The 22,768-nt window shown below is 39.5% G+C and overlaps 1 protein-coding gene across 3 annotated transcripts in view; it reads right to left on the minus strand.

Annotated features, from left to right (window-relative positions):
- The window catches only part of CSMD3 (CUB and Sushi multiple domains 3), a gene marked incomplete at both ends in the record, with an annotated part of 652,566 nt that overhangs the window by 167,390 nt on the left and 462,408 nt on the right, over positions 1–22,768 (minus strand). For all 3 annotated transcript variants that reach the window (XM_080610435.1, XM_080610434.1, XM_080610433.1), the window contains one exon: positions 17,261–17,455. In XM_080610435.1, coding sequence (XP_080466561.1) covers positions 17,261–17,455 — 195 coding nt within the window. The remainder of the gene's footprint in view (positions 1–17,260; positions 17,456–22,768) is intronic.

Below are 22,768 nucleotides of genomic sequence, written 5' to 3' on the forward strand. Positions count from 1 at the left end.
TTTCTTTTGGCTGGTGAGACTCTAAAATGGTATTTCTACACAATTTCCAGGTCACCAGTAAATGCATACCTTTTTGACGTTGTCTTCAAATTCATTTCAATTACCTTCTTCAGTGTGATATAGCTCACCATACAAAGCCAAAAATTGCTTTTAGGTTTTTTTCTCTTCCCCTCCTCCCGGGGTGTCCAATCTGAGTGCATTATGGACAATTTGGATACATTCTGAGCATATTATTGTCACATTTACTCTCATTGAGAAAATCTGCTCTGTTTTAGGCCAGTTGTTTCTCTACTTGATACTTTTATCATAATGCTGAAATAAAAGATGTTAACTAAATAATATTTGAACTGAGGATAATTAAAATATCAGTGTAATGTTCTCTGATCTTCACTTACTCATCTGTGCTCTCAACTGTAACTCTAAATATAGCTTAATTTCTGAACACATCTTTTAATAAAAATTCACTTAAGAACCAAACCAGTGCATTTCCTAGCATGCTATGTAAGTAGAAATTTAATCTACCAACTTAATTACTCACTGTCAAAACAATAGAAAAATAGAAAATGAAGTGCAGTAAAACAGGGAAGAAAATTAAACTTCCAAAAGTCAGAGCAAAAAACAACTTCTGAGGTAGCTGGGAGTACACAAAGGTGTGTTAGAGTTGTGAATTATTATATTAACCTCTGTCACCACACAGCTACACTTCAGGATATAGAAAAGAAATCCATAATTAAAAAGGTTCCAGAGAATACCTGAAAAGAAGTAAAGTTTTGTTGTGGAAGATATTGTCCCTTAAAAATAATGTTAGATCAGAAAAACGCTGTTATAAATGCAACTTCTGAGTGAAACATCAAGAACACGAAATCTGAAAAGAGGCAGTTATAATTTAAGATTAATTTAAGAATTGCTGGGGTGAGTAGCTTGAGAGAGGACGCCTGCAACACCGGAGCGGAGAGCGCGGGGAGATCAGCGTCCAGGAGCCTCACCTCAGAGCAACAAGAGACACCGAGGAGGCAGCCTCAACTCCCGACAGGACTTGCCGAGGAGCCAGCAGCTGAGCTCAGTGAGAAGCTGATTCACCGGGGGAGGAGCCAGGAGGCTCGGCGGCAGATTTAAACCGGCCATCATCGACCATTCCCCGTCAATTGCTGGGGTGAGTAGCTTGAGGGAGGATGCCTGCAATACCAGAGCGGGGGGGAGATCGGCGTCCAGGAGCCTCAGCTCAGAGCGACAAGAGCCACCGAGGAGGGAGCCTCAAGTCCTCGACAGGACTTGCCCAGGAGCCGGCAGCTCAGCTCACGCAAGGAGCTGACTCACCGGGGGCAGAGCCAGGAGGAGCGGCACCAGCTGTGAGTGGTTAAAAACCTGCCCAGGGAGCACGGCGACCAGAGCAGGTCGAGGAAGTTTGCACTGCAGTTCACGCGGACAGGAGAGCGGGATAACCGTCTGATCAAGAGGACTCGCCTAGAGCGCAGGAGGAGGAAGGACTGCTTGCTTGTGCGGAGAGACATAGACGGACCAATCGACCAGATAGATCATGGTCACAACACGATCAAAAGCTGTAGTGAGAAATAATGTGGGTACCCAGACTGAGCCTTCCCGCAGACATGCGGCCATGCAGGTCTGTGGTTGCAGCGAATGCCTGAGCCTGACACTTGTATTGGAGGGAGCCAGTGACACCTCTTGTGTGCGGTGTGAGCAAATCAATGATCTGCTCAGGCAGGTGGTTCAACTGAGGGAGGAGGTAGAAAAGTTGAGAGCCATCAGAAAATGCAAAAGTGAGATAGATTGGTGGAGCAACACCCTAAGGCAAGGGCAGAGGGAAGTAATTGAACAAGCGATGGACCCCTTCCCTCCAACCATCAGATAGAAAGAGCGAACTTAAGGGACAAGGAAGTATGGAGGGAGGTCTCTCCTCGGAGAGGTAAGCGAAAACCCTTGCATTCCCTTCCTCCCTCCCAGTTGCCCTTGAATAACAGGTATGAGGTCTTGGAACTACAGGGCCAGGTAAATGGAGATGGAGGGGTAGATCTATCTAGTGAGTCACCTAGGGCTTGTCACTCACCCCCATGCCTTAGAACTTCCTCAACCAAGAAGAAAAGAAGAGTAATTGTGGTGGATGACTCCCTTCTGAGGGGAACAGAAGGGCCCATTTGTCGACCAGATCCATCTCACAGGGAAGTCTGCTGCCTACCTGGGGCTCAGATTAGAGATGTTAAAAGGAAACTCTCTGATCTGGTGCAGCCCTCTGACTACTATCCGCTGCTGGTTTTTCAGGTTGGCAGTGATGACATTATTACAAGGAGGGCAAGGGCAATGAAGAGAGACTCCAGGACCCTGGGACAGTGGGTTAGAGGGTCTGGAGCGCAAGTGGTGTTTGCCTCCATTCCTGTTACAAGCAAGGGTGAAGATATAAATAGGAAGAGTCTGCAGATTAATGTATGGCTATGTGACTGGTGCCAAAGGCATGGGTTTGGGTTTTTCAATCATGGGCTGCTATATGAGACACCTGGTTTGCTGGTGGCAGGTGGGATACAGCAGTCCCAGAGGGGGAAAAGGTTTTTGGGGCAGGAGTTAGCAGGGCTCATTGACAGGGGTTTAAACTAGATATGAAGGGGGAAGAGGAGATAACTGGGCCTGTTAGGGACAAGCCCAAGAGAAACATGCTAGGGCTTGAAGGATGGCGGACTAGGGAGGACTCTCAACCTATTGTTTCATTTGAGGGAAAGGATAGTTGTTTAGACCCTGTCCCGCAGGTGAAAAAGGGTACTAGGGCAAGAGTTAGCAGAGCTCACTCACAGAGCTTTAGGTTAGATTCAAAGTGTGAGGGGGTTGTAGCTGGGTTTGAACTAGTGGGGCATTGTGCTAGTATTAATGAAGACCAGAAGGCCTCCCGCCTCCCAAGGGTGCCATTAGCGTGCTCTGCTCGCTCCCTGAAATGCCTGTACACCAATGCACACAGCATGGGGAATAAACAGGAGGAGTTAGAAGTCTGTGTGCAGTCTAAAGGTTATGATCTGGTGGCAATTACAGAAACATGGTGGGACAGCTCACATGACTGGAATGTGGTCATGGATGGCTATGTCCTTTTTGGGAAAGATAGGTCAGCAAAGCGAGGTGGTGGAGTTGCCCTTTATGTGAGAGAGCGACTAGAATGTATTGAGTTCTGTCCAGGGGCAGATAAGGGGCAAGTGGAAAATCTGTGGGTACGAATTAAGGGACAGGCTGGTACGGATGATACAGTTGTGGGGGTCTATTATAGACCTCCTGATCAGGACGAAGGAGTTCATGAGGCTTTCTACAGGCAACTGAAAGCAGCCTCGCAACTACATGCCTTGGTCCTCATGGGGGATTTTAACTACCCCGATATTTGCTGGAAGACTCACACAGCCAATCATTCACAGTCTAGGAGGTTCCTCCAGTGCATTGATGATGACTTCTTAATGCAAATGGTGGACAAGCCAACAAGGAGAGGAGCGCTGCTGGATCTAGTACTCACCAACAAGGAGCGTCTGGTTGAAGTGGTGATGGTCAATGGCAACCTTGGCTGCAGAGACCAGGAGATGGTGGAGTTTAGGATCCTGTGTGGGAGGAATAGAATACCTAGCAAGGCCACAATTCTGGATTTCCGAAGGGCCAAATTTGGCCTTTTCAATCAATTGCTAAGGGAAGTCTCATGGGAAAGGGTACTAGGTGGTAAAGGGGCTCAAGATAGTTGGTCAGCATTCAAGGACCACTTCTTCCAAGCTCAGGATCAGAGCGTCCCAATGGGTAGGAAATCAAGTAAGGGAGCCAGGAGACCAGCATGGTTAAACAAGGAACTGCTGGGCAAACTCATGTGGAAAAAGAGAATCTATGGATTATGGAAGGAGGGGCTGGCCACTTGGGAGGAATATAGGACAGTTGTTAGAGGATGTAGGGAGGCAATTAGGACAGCTAAGGCCTCCTTGGAACTTAATTTTGCAAGTCGGGTTAAGGACAATAGAAAGGGCTTCTTCAAATATATAGCAGATAAAACTAACACAAGAGGCAATATAGGCCCACTGCTGAATGAGAAGGGTGCCCTGGAGACAGAGAATATAAAGAAGGCAGAGGTGCTGAATGCCTTCTTTGCCTCTGTCTTTACTCCTGCAGACTCTCCCCGGGGGCCCCAGATTCCTATAGCCCCAGAAGGAGTCAGGATAAAGGAGGAGTTTGCTTTGGTAGATAAGGATTGGGTTAGGGATCAATTAAGCAATCTGGACATCTATAAATCGATGGGTCTGGATGGAATACACCCATGGGTGCTGAGGGAGCTGGCGGAGGTCATTGCTAGGCCACTCTCCATCATCTTTGGTAAGTTATGGGAAACCAGGAGAGGTGCCTGAGGATTGGAGGATGACAAATGTCACGCCAGTCTATAAGAAGGGCAAGAAGGAGGACCCCGGTGATTATAGACCGGTCAGCCTTACCTCCATCCCTGGGAAGGAGATGGAACAATTTATTCTTGACACCATCTCTAGACATATCAAGGATGAGGGGGTCATTAAGAGTAGCCAACATGGTTTTACCAAGGGGAAGTCATGTTTGACCAAACTTATAGCCTTCTATGAGGAAGTAACTAGGTGGATGGATGATTGTAGAGTGGTAGATGTGGTTTTTCTTGATTTCAGTAAGGCATTTGATACTGTTTCCCACAGCATCCTCATAGATAAGCTAAGGAAGTGTGGGCTTGATGAACAGGTAGTGAGGTGGATCAAGAACTGGTTGAAAGGAAGAAGGCAGAGAGTTGTGGTCAATGGGGCAGAGTCTAGCTGGAGGTCTGTGACTAGTGGAGTCCCCCAGGGGTCAGTGCTGGGACCAGTGCTGTTTAATATTTTCATCAACTACCTGGATGAGGGAACTGAGTGTACCCTCAGCAAGTTCACTGATGACACTAAACTGGGAGGAGTGGCTGACACACCAGAAGGCTGTGTTGCCATTCAGCGAGACCTGGACAGGCTGGAGAGTTGGGCGGGGAGAAACTTGATGAAATTCAACAAGGGCAAGTGTAGAGTCTTGCATCTGGGGAGGAATAACCCCATGTACCAGTACAGGTTGGGGATTGACCTGCTGGAAAGTAGTGAAGAGGAAAGGGATCTGGGGGTCCTGGTGGATAGGAGGATGACCATGAGCCAGCAATGTGCCCTTGTGGCCAAGAAGGCCAATGGCATCCTGGGGTGCATTAGAAAGGGTGTGGTTAGTAGGTCAAGAGAGGTTCTCTTTCCCCTCTACTCTGCCTTGGTGAGACCGCATCTGGAATATTGTGTCCAGTTCTGGGCCCCTCAGTTCAAGAAGGAGAGGGAATTGCTTGAAAGAGTCCAGCGCAGAGCCACAAAGATGATTAGGGGAGTGGAACATCTCCCTTATGAGGACAGGCTGAGGGAGCTGGGTCTCTTTAGCTTGGAGAAGAGGAGACTGAGGGGTGACCTCATCAATGTTTACAAATATGTAAAGGGTGAGTGTCAGGATGATGGAGCTAGGCTTTTCTCAGTGATGTCCAGTGACAGGACAAGGGGTAATGGGTGTAAACTGGAGCATAAGAGGTTCCATATGAACATCAGGAAAAACTTCTTTACTGTGAGAGTGACAGAGCACTGGAACAGGTTGCCCAGGGGGGTTGTGGAGTCTCCTGCGTTGGAGATATTCAAGGCCCGGCTGGACAAGTTCCTGTGTGATGTACTGTAGGTTACCCTGCTCTTGCAGGGGGGTTGGACTAGATGATCTTTTGAGGTCCTTTCCAACCCTCGGGATTCTGTGATTCTGTAAGATGGACAATGATCTTGCTTACCATTCCTACAGTAGGTTGACTAACTGCTCTATGTAGTCCAGTCAAAAATGAAAAGAAGATTGAATTTCATTTTAAAACAATGCAGTCTCTTAATTGCAGTTTTTTCAATTCCATATAACTTCCCTAGTCTTCACTGTGACTTTTGCAAAGAATGAAGTATGCATAAGTCTCATACATGTAACTACCAATCTATCCCACCTAATAAAATCTTCTTTCAGTTGTATGGGTTACTGAAGTCTTATAAAACAAGCATGAAGACCTTCAGACTGCTGCTCAAGGTTAAGTTAGACATATGCATATTTATCAGATATAGCCACTGCAGATGACTGGATCAGTTTATTTAATTCCAGTAATTAATTAACTGACTTACCTTGATTACTGACTGATACTACACTATCCTACCCTACTTCAATATCTTTCAGCTTTTGGAAAAGACGTATTTGCTTATCTGTGTGAATAAATGGCAAGGGTTTATTTTCCTTCTAAGAATAGAATATCCTGCAGGCACCTTGTCTGTTCTAAAAAACCTTCAAAGAAAGATACGTACTTATGATGTTAACACTTAATACAGAAACAAGCATATATTTATTTAAACTAGTCCTAGAAGATGTTTTTCTCTCCACCTCAAAATACACAATGGAATAACATCTTTTAAGAAAAAAAAAAACCAAAAAAACCCAATTTTCTACTGGAAAATTCACATACTCAAAGCAAACAAATGTCACTATTTAATATTCTAAATTAAAAAAAATCACATGCTTTATTCTGCTTTTTCACCTGTGATTTCTATATGTTTTTATTGACAAATTAATTAGATACCATATGTTAGTTAATTTACACGTTTTATCATTTATGTTCTATACTCTATAAAACTAAATTTCCCTCATACATTTCCCTTGCTTGTTCATGATGTTTATTCAAACTAACAGTTGCATCTACTATTACACACAGCATTTAGTATACAAGGGACATTGTAAAGCTGTATTATGAATTCCAAATGTGTATGTAAAAGGTAAGCAAAAGTAGTACTTGGTGTGAATACATGTATGTGTCTGTACTTATTTTTAATTGTTTTCTGAGCTTTCTTGAATTACTAACCTTTAGAGCTCATTCAAGTAACATTTTCAAGCTTTCTCTGATATGAAGAGAAGAAAGGCTTAAGAAAACCTGAGATTTTAGCTTAATCACATTTTCAAAAAAATGTATAGTTTTTTTGCAAAATACCAGCTATCCACATAGCCCTATCGAAAGATTTTATTTTTATTAACTGTTTCCAAAACCATTTATATATTTTACAGTAAACTCTCAGTGGCTTGTCAATGGAAAAATGAGCCTGCTTTCTCCAAGAAATACATACTGATAACCAAATCCCTACTTAATTACTGCCAAAGCCTCTGGGTGGAAATTAGCTTTTCTTTTTTTGGCTTTTTTTTTGCAAAATACCAGCTATCCACATAGCCCTATCGAAAGATTTTATTTTTATTAACTGTTTCCAAAACCATTTATATATTTTACAGTAAACTCTCAGTGGCTTGTCAATGGAAAAATGAGCCTGCTTTCTCCAAGAAATACATACTGATAACCAAATCCCTACTTAATTACTGCCAAAGCCTCTGGGTGGAAATTAGCTTTTCTTTTTTTGGCTTTTTGACATCATAGTTCTTGGTGTACAATGGCGAAAAGTAATGACTGTGCTCATACAAAACAGTGTCTTTAGGGTGAGGGTTCTAGGGTAAGGTATACTCAGACTTAGACGACTACTCTTACTTTCTCAGTAATCTTCTGTCTTCTTAGTGCTAAGTTTTTACACAGATACGCAAAAAGTAACCCTACAATCCCTCCAAAATAGTGCTTGTTGTATGCTTTAATATCAAGCAGTATTATTGTCAGTGTATTCAGATACTTCACTATAAGTTGTATTTCTTATGCTGCTGGTCTAAAGTCACACGCTGCTGAGCAAGCAAGCACAGTAAATCCTGTTCATGCAGTCCAGATGGAAACATCAAAATGTACCTTCTTGATAAGCTCTTTGAATCTCCTTTGGTGATCTTCTAAGAAACCTGTCTCTCTCTACTGACTACATTGGAAGGAAAGCTTGGAATTGTAAAGAAACTGGCATATGCTTGTAAAAAACAGGCAGTGGAAGATTGCAACCAAAAATTTATTATTTGGAAGTTACTTCAGTCACAACAAAATATCTCATATTTTCTTCACAAGTCCTTCAACTGCCTTTTCAAGTTTTGACTATTAAGAATGAAGTTTTCATAATACATAGCATTTGAGTAGCATTTTACGCAGTCAAAACACAATCCTAATTGATTTAAATTATACTGCTAAACACTCAGGACATGGTCTATGTGCCTTTATAAAATAGACATGCTATTCTGTCCACCACTGGGGAGAGGTGAGCAGTCAGCAGAGAGTTTGTGGGTCAAGGTTAAAGGGAGAACAGTGATGGGAGACATTACTGTGGGGATCTGTTACAGACTGCCTGATCAAGATGAATCTGCGGATGAACTGCTCTACAGACATATAGGAACGGCCTCACTCTCACAGGCCCTTGTACTCATGAGTGACTTCAACCACCCTGACATCTGTTGGAGCGAGGGTACAGCCCGGCACAAGCAATCCAGGAGGTTCCTCGACTGTGTGGAAGAAAGCTTCCTTCTGCAAGTAATAGAGGAGATGACAAGGAGAGGTGCCATGCTTGACCTCGTGCTCACCAACAGGGAAGGGCTGGTTGGAAATGTGACGCTGCAGGGCAGCCTTGGTTGCAGCGTTCATGAGATGGTTGCATTCGAGATCCTTGGGACAGTGAGAAGAGCGTGCAGCAAGCTCACTGCCCTGGACTTCAAGAGAGCAGACTTTGGACTCTTCAGGAGCCTGCTTAGTAAGGTTCCATGGGATATAGCCCTAGAGGGCAGAGAGGCCCAAGTCTGTTGGCTGGTATTCAAGGATCACCTGCTCCAAGCTCAGGAGTGTTGAATTCCAACTAGAAGGAAGTGCACCAGGAGGGCCAGGAGGCCTCCTTGGATGGATAAGGAGCTGCTCAGGAAAATTCAAAGGAAAAAAGAGGCTTATAGAAGGTGGAAGCAGGGACAGGCAGCCTGGGAAGAATACAGGGATGTTGTCTGGGAAGCTAGGGACCAGGTGAGGAAGGCTAAGGCCCAGTTAGAATTCAAATTGGCTAGGGATGTTAAGGATAACAGGAAGGGATTCTATAGGTATGTAGTGAATACAAGACAGACTAGGGACAACGTAGGCCCCCTTCGGAAGCTATCAGGAGAACTGGCCACCCTGGATTTGGAGAAGGCTGAGGTTCTTAATCACTTCTTTGCCTTGGTCTTCACTGGCAAAGTCTCTGACTGCACCACCCAAGTCTTGGAAGGCGGACGCAGGGACTGTGAGAATGAAGACCTTGGGCCCACTGTAGGAGAGGATTTGGTTCAAGACCATCTTAAGAACCTGAACGCACACAAGTCCATGGGACCTGACGACATCCATCCGCGCGTCCTGAAGGAGCTGGCGAATGAAGTTGCTAAGCCACTGGCCATCATATTTGAAAAATCATGGCAGTCAGGTGAAGTTCCCGACAACTGGAAAAAGAGTAATATAGCCCCCATTTTCAAGAAGGGGAAAATGGATGACCCAGGGAACTAGAGACAAGTCAGTCTCAACTCCGTGCCTGGCAAAATCTTGGAGCAGATTCTCTTGGAAGGCATGCTAAGGCACATGAAAAACAAGGAGGTGCTTGGTGACAGCCAGCATGGCTTCACTAAGGGGAAATCCTGCCTGACCAATTTGGTGGCCTTCTATGATGGGGCTAAGGAACTGATAGGGGTAGAGCACTTCATGTCATCTATCTGGACTTGTGCAAAGCGTTCGACACTGTCCCACATGACATCCTTGTCTCTAAATTGGAGAGACATTAATTTGATGGGTGGATCACTCGGTGGATAAAGAACTGGCTGGCTGGCCGCACGCAAAGAGTTGTGGTCAATGGCTCGATGTCCGGCTGGAGACTGGTGACAAGTGGTGTCCCTTAGGGATCAGTGTTGGGACCAGTCTTGTTCAACATCTTTGTCAGTGACATGGACAGTGGGATTGAGTGCGTCCTTAGTAAGTTTGCCAATGACATCAAGCTGTGTGGTTCGGTTGATACGCCGGAGGGAAGGGACGCCATCCAGAGGGACCTCGACACGCTTGTGAGGTGGGCTGATGCCAACCTGATGAAGTTTAACCATGCCAAGTGCAAGGTCCTCCAGCTGGGTTGGAGCAATCCCAGGCACAGCTACAGGTTGGGCAGAGAAGAGATTCAGAGCAGTCCTGCGGAGAAGGACTTGGAGGTGTTGACTGATGAGAAAATGAACATGAGGCAGCAGTGTGCGCTCGCAGCCCAGAAAGCCAACTGTATCCTGGGCTGCATCAAAAAGGAATGTGACCAGCAGGTTGAAGGAGGTGATCCTGCCCCTTTACTCTTGTGAGACTTCACTTAGAGTATTGCTTGCAGTTCTGGTGTCCTCAACATAAAAGGGACATGGAACTGTTGGAACAAGTGCAGAGGAGGGCCACGAGGATGATCAGGGGAGTGGGGCACCTCCCATATGAAGAGAGGCTGAGAAAGTTCGGGCTGTTCAGCCTGGAGAAGAGAAGGCTGCATGGAGACCTCATCGTTGCCTTCCAGTATCTGAAGGGCAGCTATAGAGATGCTGGGGATGGACATTAGGGACTGTAGTGATAGGACATGGGGTGATGGGTTCAAACTTAAACAGGGGAAGATTAGATTGGATATAAGGAACAAATTCTTTACTGAGAGGGTGGTGAGGCACTGGAATGGGTTGCCCAGGGAAGCTGGGAATGCTCCATCCTTGGCAGTGTTCAAGGCCAGGTTGGACAGAGCCTTTGGTGACATGATTTAGTGTGGGGTGTCCCTGCCCATGGCAGGGGGGTTGGAACCAGGTGATCTTAAGATCCTTTCCAACCCTAACTATTCTATTATTCTATGATTCTGGCCAAAATGTAAAATGATAAATGTTTTTTGAGTAGCCAACATAGAAGAATTTTAAGTAAAGCATGCTACATAAGTGGTTAAACTGAACATTACTTTGAAATTATAAAACACAGAAAGTCTCATTCACAGTAACATTCAACTTCATTAGCTGCAAGAATACCCTGTGTCTTCAGCAACTGCTTGACTTATTCCTTATACACTTTCAAGTTTTGAAATAGATTTAATAGTGGCCCTTCAGAGGGTGACTTCAAACATAAGCAACGCCTTATCGCTGGATGAAAACAAAACTATTGATGCCCTCTTCCAATCACACTAGTGTATATAAGATCACTGTTGAAGATATCCAAACACACTCTCACCTGCGTGACAGCCTTAATTCTGCCATTGACTATCTTTTTAATGTTAGATTTTTTTATCCTTAATTTTTTTCTTTTTTTTTTTTTGTAACATATATGCCATGTCAGTTTATTACCATAATGTTATGATACTTTTACACACATAAATGAAATATTAATGATGACTTAATACTTTTATATATATGTACACTATACTATACTGTATAATGAATATAATTTTTGTTATTTTAAAGAACAAATGTTGCCTCTACACACTTCCTCTTGCCTCTCTTCATGTGTCATTTCTTCTTCACAACTTTAAACACAAGATTATGCAGAGTTAACAAAATAATGGGTGACATTGCACAGTAACATAAACACAGTCACTCAAAAGGGTTATGGCTTGGGTTGTTTGCTTTTTTATTCCCTACTACATGTTTTACAAATTTTCCTCATAAAGATTTAAGTGAACTATGGAGTAGTTTTAAATCAAGCGCAAATTCTGTCTTCTTGTTATATGGTGTGTATATCAGCAAGTTGAATTCTTTACCTACTCAAAAGATGTACAAGCTTGACAGTGCATGAGAAAAGTGCATAATATAAGAAAAATAAGTTATATGCTGTATGAATGCTCATTTAAGAAAGGTTTCTGAAGTAGACAGTAAAGAAATTTAGTCAGAATGGCCCCTCAATAGTCAAAATCCAAGAGCAGGTGGTGCAACTTGTTCACATTCCCATGGTGATTAATGAATTTCACTCTATTTTACGTAGTCATAATTCAAATGTAAAATAAGAATAAACTTCTTTTAAATAAAACTGTCATGCTTCAAGGGGAGGTGAATGGATGACTACAATTGCGGCATCACCTATACCATCCTTTCCATGTGTTTAATGCCTTTAGTACATTACTACCTTAATGGAATGCTGACAAACTTTGTTCTCTGCACTCCAATGCACAGTAACTCTATCAATGACTGCCTTCACTCTACCCTTTACACCACAAATATCAATCATTTAAACTCATGCCATCCTCAAAGTTTCTGGCTGAGGCCCTTTCCTAACATAAGAAAGATAGGCATTGGATTTCTGAGAATTAATTTCAAATTCATTTTGCAAGATTTATTTTTTTAGTGATTATAAGGTATCCTGCCTTTGTATCCTCACTATCTCTCTACTTCTCTTCCACTATCTTATTCAGTCTTCTGCCAACACCAAAATATGATGACAATGTGTTTACTGCAAACTTAATTCTCTGCCACAGATACATTATTTTAAAGCAATTAATCATGTTGAGGAACAAGCTTTTTGCAGAGAGTTGAAAAAGCCAGCATCAGCCTGGCACATTAAATTAATGAAAAAATTAAAATAATTTAAAGCAAAAAATACTTAATAAACAGTAACTGTAGCCAACCCAAAATATAGTCATTAGTATCTGTCTACGGTATCCCTATAATAACATCTAATCCTGATCTCAGTCACACTTTATATATACATTCAAGCTGTTCTATTAAAAGCAAGTAGTTTTGTCTAGAAATGAATTTTGATTTTTTTTTTTTTTAATAAGGACAAAAATGTTAAATACCATAGATGGTAGTTAATGAATTTTAGGTTTCTAACAACTGTTTTGTGCCTTTCAGTACCTTGTTTTTAGTTGCTTATATATGATATTTAAGGATTTGGGAGTACAATGAAGCACTCTACATTTGTATTCCAAAAAAAAAAGAATGGAACAAAAAATGTTATTGAAAGTTCCAAGTGATCAAAATCTTTACATCCAAAATACTATAAACACATAAAAAGTGTCTTCACTCTCACATATTTAAAATAGATCATGACATGACAGGTCTGATTGTTCTTATAACATGAATTTTTAAGAAATGTAAACTAAATTACATAGAAATTCAACTTTGTATTTATTTATCTATGGTAAATAAATATCACCCAAGAATATGTTTTATCCTGATGTGCCTTAGTCTTTTATCTTATTCTAGTCTTATACGTTGTCAATAATGTTAAAAATTATGTAATAGTACTCAGTCTGACTATGATTTATCATGTAAAAATATTGGCTGACTAAAGTCATGGTTTCAAAGGACCACACTGATATCTGATAACCATGTTAGAATCATAGCTACACTGCATAGAAAGTGCATAAAAATGTGACCTATGAAACATCTAATTAAGGAATCAGTATTGAATGATTGATGAAAAAGCTGTCAATATTTAATATATTGCAAAATAACAAATATTAAGATTAAGCTTTTCTGTGCAGTATTCCATCCTAAAATTTTTCAGGTATAAACCTGATCTGAGCTACCTCAAATATCTGTGACAACTTAATACAGATAGAAAAAAAATCATATAGAGGAGCATGAATTACTACAAATTAAAATAAGAGCTACTGTCAGTGCCAAAACAAAGTATAGGTACTTCCTCTGACATTTCAGTTTTCAGGAAAACATTTCTTTGAGTGAAGATGAGGCTGTAGGCACCACTTTTCGCAGCTCCTAACAAAACAAATTGTCCTCCAGATCATATGATAGTAGACCGAACATGTAGTTTAAAGACTTCTCTCCTTCCTCATAATGCACATGCATCTGTTTTTTAGCATGGTCTTTAATCACTAAACCACCATGACTACAGTATGCAATTGTGTACAGAAGACTGGGAATTCAGTTGTAAATAAGAATGTTATTGTTACTTTTAAATATCATGGTATGTAATATTCTGTGAGAAACCACAGGATTTTTTTGTTTTCTTTTGTTTAAAAGACAAACAGTACATATAAATATTCTGATTATTGATGTTTTGTTCTCCCCCCCAAGGCAAATAAGCCACAGGCAGCTCATGACATATTTGAGATTATTAGACATATCTTTCAGCTTGAAATATTTTGAGGCCTGGATTCAAATATTTCCAAGGACTAAACAACAGACTGAACAACATAATGAAATGTAGCAATATCTTTAGTGACCAATAAATTATTTCTTCTGTTAGGAACTAAATTTTTACACTCAAGTCATAAACATGATTTGCAACTACAAGGTTTTTTTTTTTTTTTTTCATTCTGTAAACAATTGCTTGTTACCAAAAATTTAAAATTAACTACAGTGGGTGAAGAAATCATTAATCATCATCTCTGTCACAGTAAAATTGCATCTGCATATGCTAATTACATCCTGTTCTTAACATCCACCATGAAATGGCAGATAGCTTAGCATATTAGCCTGGATAATATTTGCACGTGTTCATAAAAGAATTAAGCCAATGATTTAGTTCACTTCCCACACTTATTAGAGAGGCTCAAGGCCATTTTAAATAATGATTTCAACCAAATGCAAGTCATGCCTAATGCACATAGGACTAGGTCATAAAAAATACTTAGTGCAGAAAGGTACAATTACAAAAAATTTTTGTATTTGCTTTATGCACTGGGCAGATTTTGGAAAACTAGCCCTCTACAATCCTGAAAGCCTCTGCTCAGCTTTTATCTAACTCTAAATTCATGAGTTTCTGACTATTGGGGTCTATAAATACTCACATTCTCTAGGTATACACATTTTCCAAGAAAGCAAGTTTTGTCAGACTGAGGAATTCATCAGCCAGTTCATGCTGAAGCCTGACCAGACCCAGAAGAGCAAATCAGCAAAGATTTCTTATGGGGCTTGATGAACCAGACATTTTCAGAGAAAGCTTAAAGCCATACCAAATGGTTGCCCTTCATTTGCCTTTTAATTCTGAATGGAGAATGAGGTTTTTTCCCCACATTTTATCTAAAAGGCTGGACTTCAGAACAAGTAAGATCCGTAACTCCTTTCTCTATGTGAGCCATTCAAACTCATCTAACATTTCTCAGCAGTATGCCTTAAGTTACATCAAGCTGTTCATAATGGCTGTAGAGATGGTACTCTATTCTCCTCTACTGAGATTCTACTCATCAATGAAAATCAGAATCAGAATCAGAATTACCAGGTTGGAAGGGACCTTCAAGATCATCAAGTCCAACCCATGCCCTACACCTCGACTAAACCATGTCACCAAGTGCCACATCCAATCTCTTTTTAAATATCCATATAAATTGCAAAAAGAAGTGTTTTTATTGAATTTCTCCATTCCTCTTCTCTGACCTACTTAGCCACAAACATGAGCAAAATGAGGATTCTTATTCATAATACTCCTCTTCTTCATATTCTGAGATGAGGGCACAAAGACAGAACACCTGACTGTGGTACTCAGTTGCTGTCTGGGTTTAAATCATGACAGTAGGTGAGACTGGTGGTCAGAAGGCAAAATTTAGGTCTCAAACTATTTCTACCAGCTCAATGTAATTGAAAGCTAGTCAATTGATACCATCTTTCTCACAGCTGCATAAATGTTTTGTTTTTCTTGAGCTAAATCCCACTATAACAGAGTATTGTTTACATGGTAAAAATATACTATAATAAATCACAGCAACACGCCTACAAACCTACACCAACTCTGAATTGGGTGAAAAGCCAAAATAAGAAAAATAGATGAAAATTCCAAGCCTAAGTCACTTTATGGAGCCTATTCTGTGATACCATACCCTAAAGAAGTGTGGGGTTTGTCATCTTTGAAATAAAGCCTTGTTCATCCAGGAAAGAAAATGGTTCAGTTAGAATCAGTGACAGATATCAAACAACCCTTTCATTACAAGATTTTTTTTTTCCTTTTATTAAACTGACAGTTCTCCCAAGTAAAACAGTCTCCCTTTAGTGAATGTTAAAATAGATAGAACTTGAAGACTGATAAGCAGATTATAAGTGAATAGACACAATTATTGCATCGCTGACAAACAAACTACTTATCTTTTGATGAAAAAGATCTTCCAAAAGAAGGACACGTTTAGTCTCTTATACACAACATTCCTCACTGACTGCTATCCTCTCCTTCCAACATTTATATTCCATTTTAAAAAGAAAAAGAAACTTCTGCCTTCCATTGTGCACAGTCTACAAGTCGGAAACACTTCCAAGAGTTTCCTAGGACAAGTTTTCCAACTTGATGCTACTGAATTTTATTATTCCGTGTTATGATGGTTTTGGTGGATAATGAAAATTCCAAGTTTTTCAAATGCTTACAAAATTGGTTATTTTTTTATAGTTGACAACTTACATATTTTTTAATTTTATTTTTACTCTACCATCTAATCTGCAAAAGAAATTTAAGTACACAAAAGAAAGAAAATCCACACCATAGTTAAAACATTAAAATTGGAAATTGAATTAGCAGGGTTTGGTGTTTTTTCTTCAAATTATTAAAAGGAATTGAATTAACATGGTAATGAGGAGATTTTACTTTGATAAAGAAAATATTAATTTTATGATCTGGTATTTTTGCGTTGTTCATAAATATCTGGATAGATGGGAGGGTTTTATGCTCAGTTTTACAGATTATGTGAAAAGAATATTGTTTTGTTTTTTTTCTGAAGTGACTATCAATTGCTGGCAAGAATTAACACCAAATCAGCTAAACAAATATTGAATCTTTTAAGAGTTTAAACCTAAAAATATTTACATTTGAGATATTGGTAGTATAACCAAAGTCAGGGGATTCCTGAAATAAGTGGAGTTTTTCATAAAAGTTTGAATCGTTGGATCTTTGGTGCATTTCAAGGCTGCACTTTCCTAAAGACCACATGTGCAACAGGCTAAATGATGTAATGTTGCGTATACAAAATACTTCAACTATGTGATTTAAAAAACAGTAGTAACAAAAAGAAACAAACATATATTGTGACATCCAGAGTATACTTCATGCTATGTTTAAATACATATATATCGCTATACTCTGATGTAAATTTGCTGATTCAAGAATACAAGTTGGCATAGAGGATGATATTACTATTAACTTCTATTTACAATAGTAACTTGTAGCGCTGTTTAGTCACTTATTAAAACCTTGAAACAATATTTATCTAGAGTTATTAAATGCTATTTGTATTAAGTATATAATTAAAAAGGACTTTGTCCTAAAAGATAAGTTTATTAAAATGTCTTAATCTAATTTTATACCTGTTTCTTCCATGTGACAAAGCAAGAATAATAACAACAGCAACTATAATAAATGAAAAACTGCTCTTACCATGACAACTGGGTAGGGCTCTATTCCATCCAGGTCTTCCATCGTCTCCCATGATACATGTTAGTGTAGAATATCCTTGAAGTATGTAACCTGCATCGCAGTAATACGTGACAGTTGACCCCAGTTTATAATCCATTCCAAGTCTTGTTCCATTCATTATATTTCCAGGATCAAAGCAAGACTCACGCAGCTTTGCTATAGCAGAAAAAAAATGCAAACTTAGTTCTGAATATAATCTAAAACATTAGAAATATTTTTCTGGAGTTTCATAGCTTTAAAACTGTGGTCTGAACATTTTGAAGTGGTAGAAACCAATACAAGTAGTTTGTTACAAAATAAGAAGTATCCAAATGAATGTCTTCAAAATTAATAAATCGCAAATGAATATCTATATCCATGCAAATGATATACTGACATATTTTCAAATAGGGGTGGGAATTTTCCCTCACAAGATGACAAAGCATACAAATACTACTTAAAATTTATCTCCTTTTTTAGTTGTTCTTGTTATTTAGAGCTATTTGTTTAAAATTTTGAAATTCAAAAATATGAATATGCTCTTGTCTTTGCTTCCCTGTTCCTTCTATAATGTGAATACCTTTATGTTTAATATCCAAGACCTAACAAACTTCACAAAAATAACCACTCAGTGTTTCTAATGAAGAACATTACTATGCAGAAGGGGAGAAATAATAAAATTCCGGAAAAATTTGCAATATGTGTCCAGTTAGAAAACAAAAAAACAACAGAAAATGTTCTAGGACATGGTAGAAGCTGGAATGAAGCAGATGATTTTGTGCTGTGCAGGATGGCATTTGAAGTAATTTCTTTTATGAAGCACAAGATAGAAATTTCAGATTTTCTTCTTTACCAATTAAGACAGTTGTGGAGAAGGTCAATAGGAACACTTATTATTTTCTGCAAGATCGGTGCCTACTTTCTAATGCATCAAAAGAGGTGTTAATTTACCAGGCATATTTGTACTGCAGAACTTTCAGCTACGGGTAGGTACAGTTGTGAAAAGACAATATGAACTTTGAAATTTGAGGAAGGCTATTTAAGAGCTTCAAATACAAAGAACTTTATCTGATTCTGGCAGTATCAAAGCTGAAGTTTCTGAAAACTTAGAGATAATATGGCGTAATTATTATATATTTAACTATCATACAGTTTAGCCACATATCAGCTATTGATCACTGTGAGAGACAAGCTAATGAACTAAAGAGATCACTGGTTTGATCCCCTAAGGCCATTTTTATGTTGTGGTATTTATGAGAGGAAAGAATTACATTGCAAAAGTATTGCAGTACATTTACAATTGAAGAGGGAAATACACAATAATTCTGTTGAAATTTCAACATCATATCTTCCAAAAGAACATGAAGACCTCCTAATGTGATTAGCTGTTTATTATGATTTACGTATCTAATTGTTGTGTTTTAAACCCAGATGGTAACTAATCCGCTCTCTCCCACACACACCCTTCCCCCTCCCTGGGCAGGATGGGGAGGAGAAGCAAAAGAATGCAAATCCCACAGGCTGAGATAAGAACAGTCCAATAACTAAAGTACAATATACTACTACTACTACTACTACTACTACTACTACTACTACTACTACTACTACTACTACTACTACTACTACTATATATATATAAAACTAAAAGGGGATATTAAACCAAAACAAAACAAAAAACCCACACACAAGCGATGCACAATACAATTACTCACCACCTGCCAGCTGATACCCTGCTTGACCCAGGCAGTGATCAGTCCTTTCCAGGTAACTTACCCCAGTTTATATACTGGGCATGACGTGCTGATGGTATGGAATACCCCTTTGGCTATCCTGGCTTCTTGTGCCCCTCCTCACTGGCAGAGCATGAGAGACTGAAAAGTCTTTGATCTGGGTAAGCGCTATTTAGCAACAACTAAAATATCAGTGTGTTACCAGCACTGTTATCAGATTAAAGCCAAAGCACAGCACTGTACCAGCTACTAGGAAGAAGACTAACTCTATCTCAGGTGAAACTAGGACACTAACCTACAGAGTATGCTTCTGATATGAAAACCAGTATAATAGTACATAATAGTTACATCACATCGTTAATTGTTAAGAAAAGGTATTTGATACCTACACTGATTCACATAGGTAGTTGCATGGTGCCTGTAACATCTATCTCCTGTTCTGAATGGTAAGTTTTAAAAATACCATGTGACACTGGAAAAAGAAAGGCTAAAACTTTTATAACACTCATTCAAAAATTTGGATGGAAAATCGAAAGTTAAAAGATAAAATTTACTAGAAAGTCTGACAGTTACCACATAGAAATTAATAATTATTATGTAGGCAAATCACACTTTCACTTGAGAAGTTTGGCAGACCGTAGGGTAAACTAAAAATTCTTTCAAGTCCAAATTCTCAAATAAAAAGTAAAAGAGAGAGAAAAAAAGGGTGATCTAATTTAGGACTATAACACTTTGACAATAGCGAGGAAATATTGTGCTTTCTTCTTACTGAACTGATGTTAATATATTTGTATTGATATTAATATATTTTATATTAATATATTAATATATTTGATATTAATATATTTGTATTGATACACAACATCATATATTTATGATAAGAAACCTATATTTCATAATTCTAGAAGTCCTTGAATAAAGTAGAGATTAGTACTACATGAGAAATTAAAGACAGAAAAAGATTATGTCTGGTGCATAAATCAAAAAATGAGAAAAGACATGATCTGTCACAGCACAAATTTTCTCTAGAGAAAACTTACAGCCCTGTAATTTTCTTTTCCCCAAAGTACAGTTGTGACAGACTCCTGAAGTTGCTGACTAAACAGTAATAATGTCACTATAGAAATACAACTTGTTAATAACTATTCTGAAAAAGTAAAGCCTTGAATACTTAGCACTTTCAGAGTTCTCTGGCAAATCTGAAATAGCTGCTAAGTGAACTTGTAAAGAAAGTCAGTATGCTACACTACAATATATGAGGAAAAAGTCAAATGTAACAAAAGGATTCATTAGGTCAAGCTCAGAACCTGGGGGGAGGGGGGGACAAAAAATTGTAAAATAAAACAGATATGCTCCCAGGAGACAGGAGGAGAAGTTGTTTACCATCTATGTCATATTGCTCCAATTGAAGAAGTCAAGACACTGATGACCCCTTAACCTGTTCTCTTTATTTCCTAAGAATACTAGTATCATTAAGTTGAAAACAAAGAAGGGCAGTGGCAGGTTTAGCAGAACAGAGAATATGCTGGAGAGTGTGTGTGTGTGTTACAATTTTAGGTGTATTATTATAAGCTGTATTATTATAAAGACTTTTTCTGTAGTTGTATTTTTTAAGTTTTTTCTGTAATAGGAATGAAATAAAAATAGTCATTTCATTAGACAGGTAAGATTTCAGTTACAGTAACATTATATTTTTGGTTGCACATACTTTGCGCAAATTCCTTTTGCCGATAATAAAAGCCCAACAAGCTTCAAGAAAAACAGCAGTTACTTCTCCGGTAACATTCACATACTACTGGATCAATTAAGGCTTCTGAAATACAGGCTGAAAATAGGTAGCGATATGTGCTACCACAATCTCAAATTCAACAAGAAAGTCTCTTTTAGCTAATGTGGTAATGATGCTCAAATCCCTGTGAATGGAGAACATCATTGAAAGCCAAAAGAAGCAGGTGCTTTGCCCAGAACTTGATGACTTACTACTCCATCCATAAGTCTCAAAGAGAACACAGACGTAATAAGCTTCTTAGAGACAGTGTTACAGACATACCTAACTATAGCAAACATTCCACAATTATTCTTCAGAGCATATATTAGAACTAGCAACCTGTTCTTCCATTATAAACTAGAAATGAAGGGAGGGAGGAAAGGAATAACAAAACCCAACCAGAAATGTGATTGTAGACCAGACCTGAGACATGGGTGAGGTCTGAGATTTGTATCTGAAAAATACAGCCTGTTGAAGCACAGTTTGAGTACTATTGCCATTTAAGATAGGACTAGAGTAGTGTAGTCCAATGTGCTCACCTGGACAACAGCAAAATCTTTTAGCATATCTCACAGTTTACTCAGGCAGGGATAGGAATCCACTCTTTACCGCCTTGTTTACGAGTACTGCCTCTTTCTCCTCCTCTCCTCACGATGGCCCTGCTTCAGCGTAGCCTGCCTCATCCATTTCTTCCTCCTTTCTCTTCATAGCAGGAGGTTTTTTTCTTAGTAAATGACCTGACTTTCACATCCAGTATTTCGTTTTGCTTATAGGGGCAACTGATACTGGCACAGGTTGGCTCTCTGATTCAGCTGCAATGCCTAAATAGTGTTAAGCAGGTATTGGCAGGCATGGGCCAGGCCCCAGAACATTGCAGTGATTTCTGTCTGGAATTCCCAGGGTGACAGCATGTAATTCCAAATATTTTACTAGTTTTTCTGGATTCTGCACTAGTTCAGGGGTGGAGTTCTAAAACACTGGATGTGCCCACTGTTCTAAGTACTTTCCCACACTACCCCACACACCCTGCCTCTCACAACTATCCAGCCTTGGGACAGATCTCTCAATGGTATTCTTAAATAGTTTTTTATCTCTAAGCAATACCTGTAACACATTCAGGAGACATAGCAATAGGAACATGCTAGTTCGCACATCCCAGGGATGTCCAAAATTCTCAAGAGTTTTATAACCAACCTGGAGGTGAAAGGGAAGGGGAAGGGACAGGTGAAAGTGGTCCACCTTGTCTCATGTACAGATTGGCTCTCCAAGGAGAAAAGGTAAAGACTGTAATCACTAATAATTTCTGAGACATGGTTTCAAAAGTGTGGAGATGACAGCAGTGCTGAGTACAAATAACAGATTAGTTTCATGAAAAGTAATTTTATCTTATCATAAGCCAGTGTTACACAGTACAGCAAAACGATAACTTTAATCTGGCCCCCAGAGATGATAAACAGCACAAGAGGAAACAGAACCAGCAAATAAGTTGTTACATAAGACAGCTCTGAGAAGAAGCACAACAACTGTGAGAAAAAAAAAAAATCAATATTGTGACCATCAACTATTAACCTAATATAATGAATGCTTATAACAAATTTGTTTTAACACGATCTGGTCAGATCTGTTGTTATCTATTCGAGACCCGTGTCAGGTGCCAAAAGGACTGTTGTGGTTCAGCAGGCAGATAAACACCACAGAGCTGTTCAATCACTCCTCACCAGTGGAATGGGAGATAGAAAGGGAAAAGAGGTAAAATTCAAGGGTTGAGATAAAAAAAGTTTAATACAACAGAAAAGGAAGGAAAAATAATAATAACGATAGAAGAATATACAAAACAAGCGATGCACAATGCAAGCACTCACCACCTGCTGACCAGCCCACCCCTGAGCAGTGGGCTGCCAACCACCAGAAAACTCCCTCCATTTTTCTGTTCAGCATGACATTCTATGGTATAGAATACCCCCTTGGTCATTTGGAGTCAGCTGTCCTGCC

Source organism: Psittacula echo (genome assembly GCF_963264785.1).
Source record: "Psittacula echo genome assembly, chromosome: 2".
NCBI lineage: Eukaryota > Metazoa > Chordata > Aves > Psittaciformes > Psittacidae > Psittacula > Psittacula echo.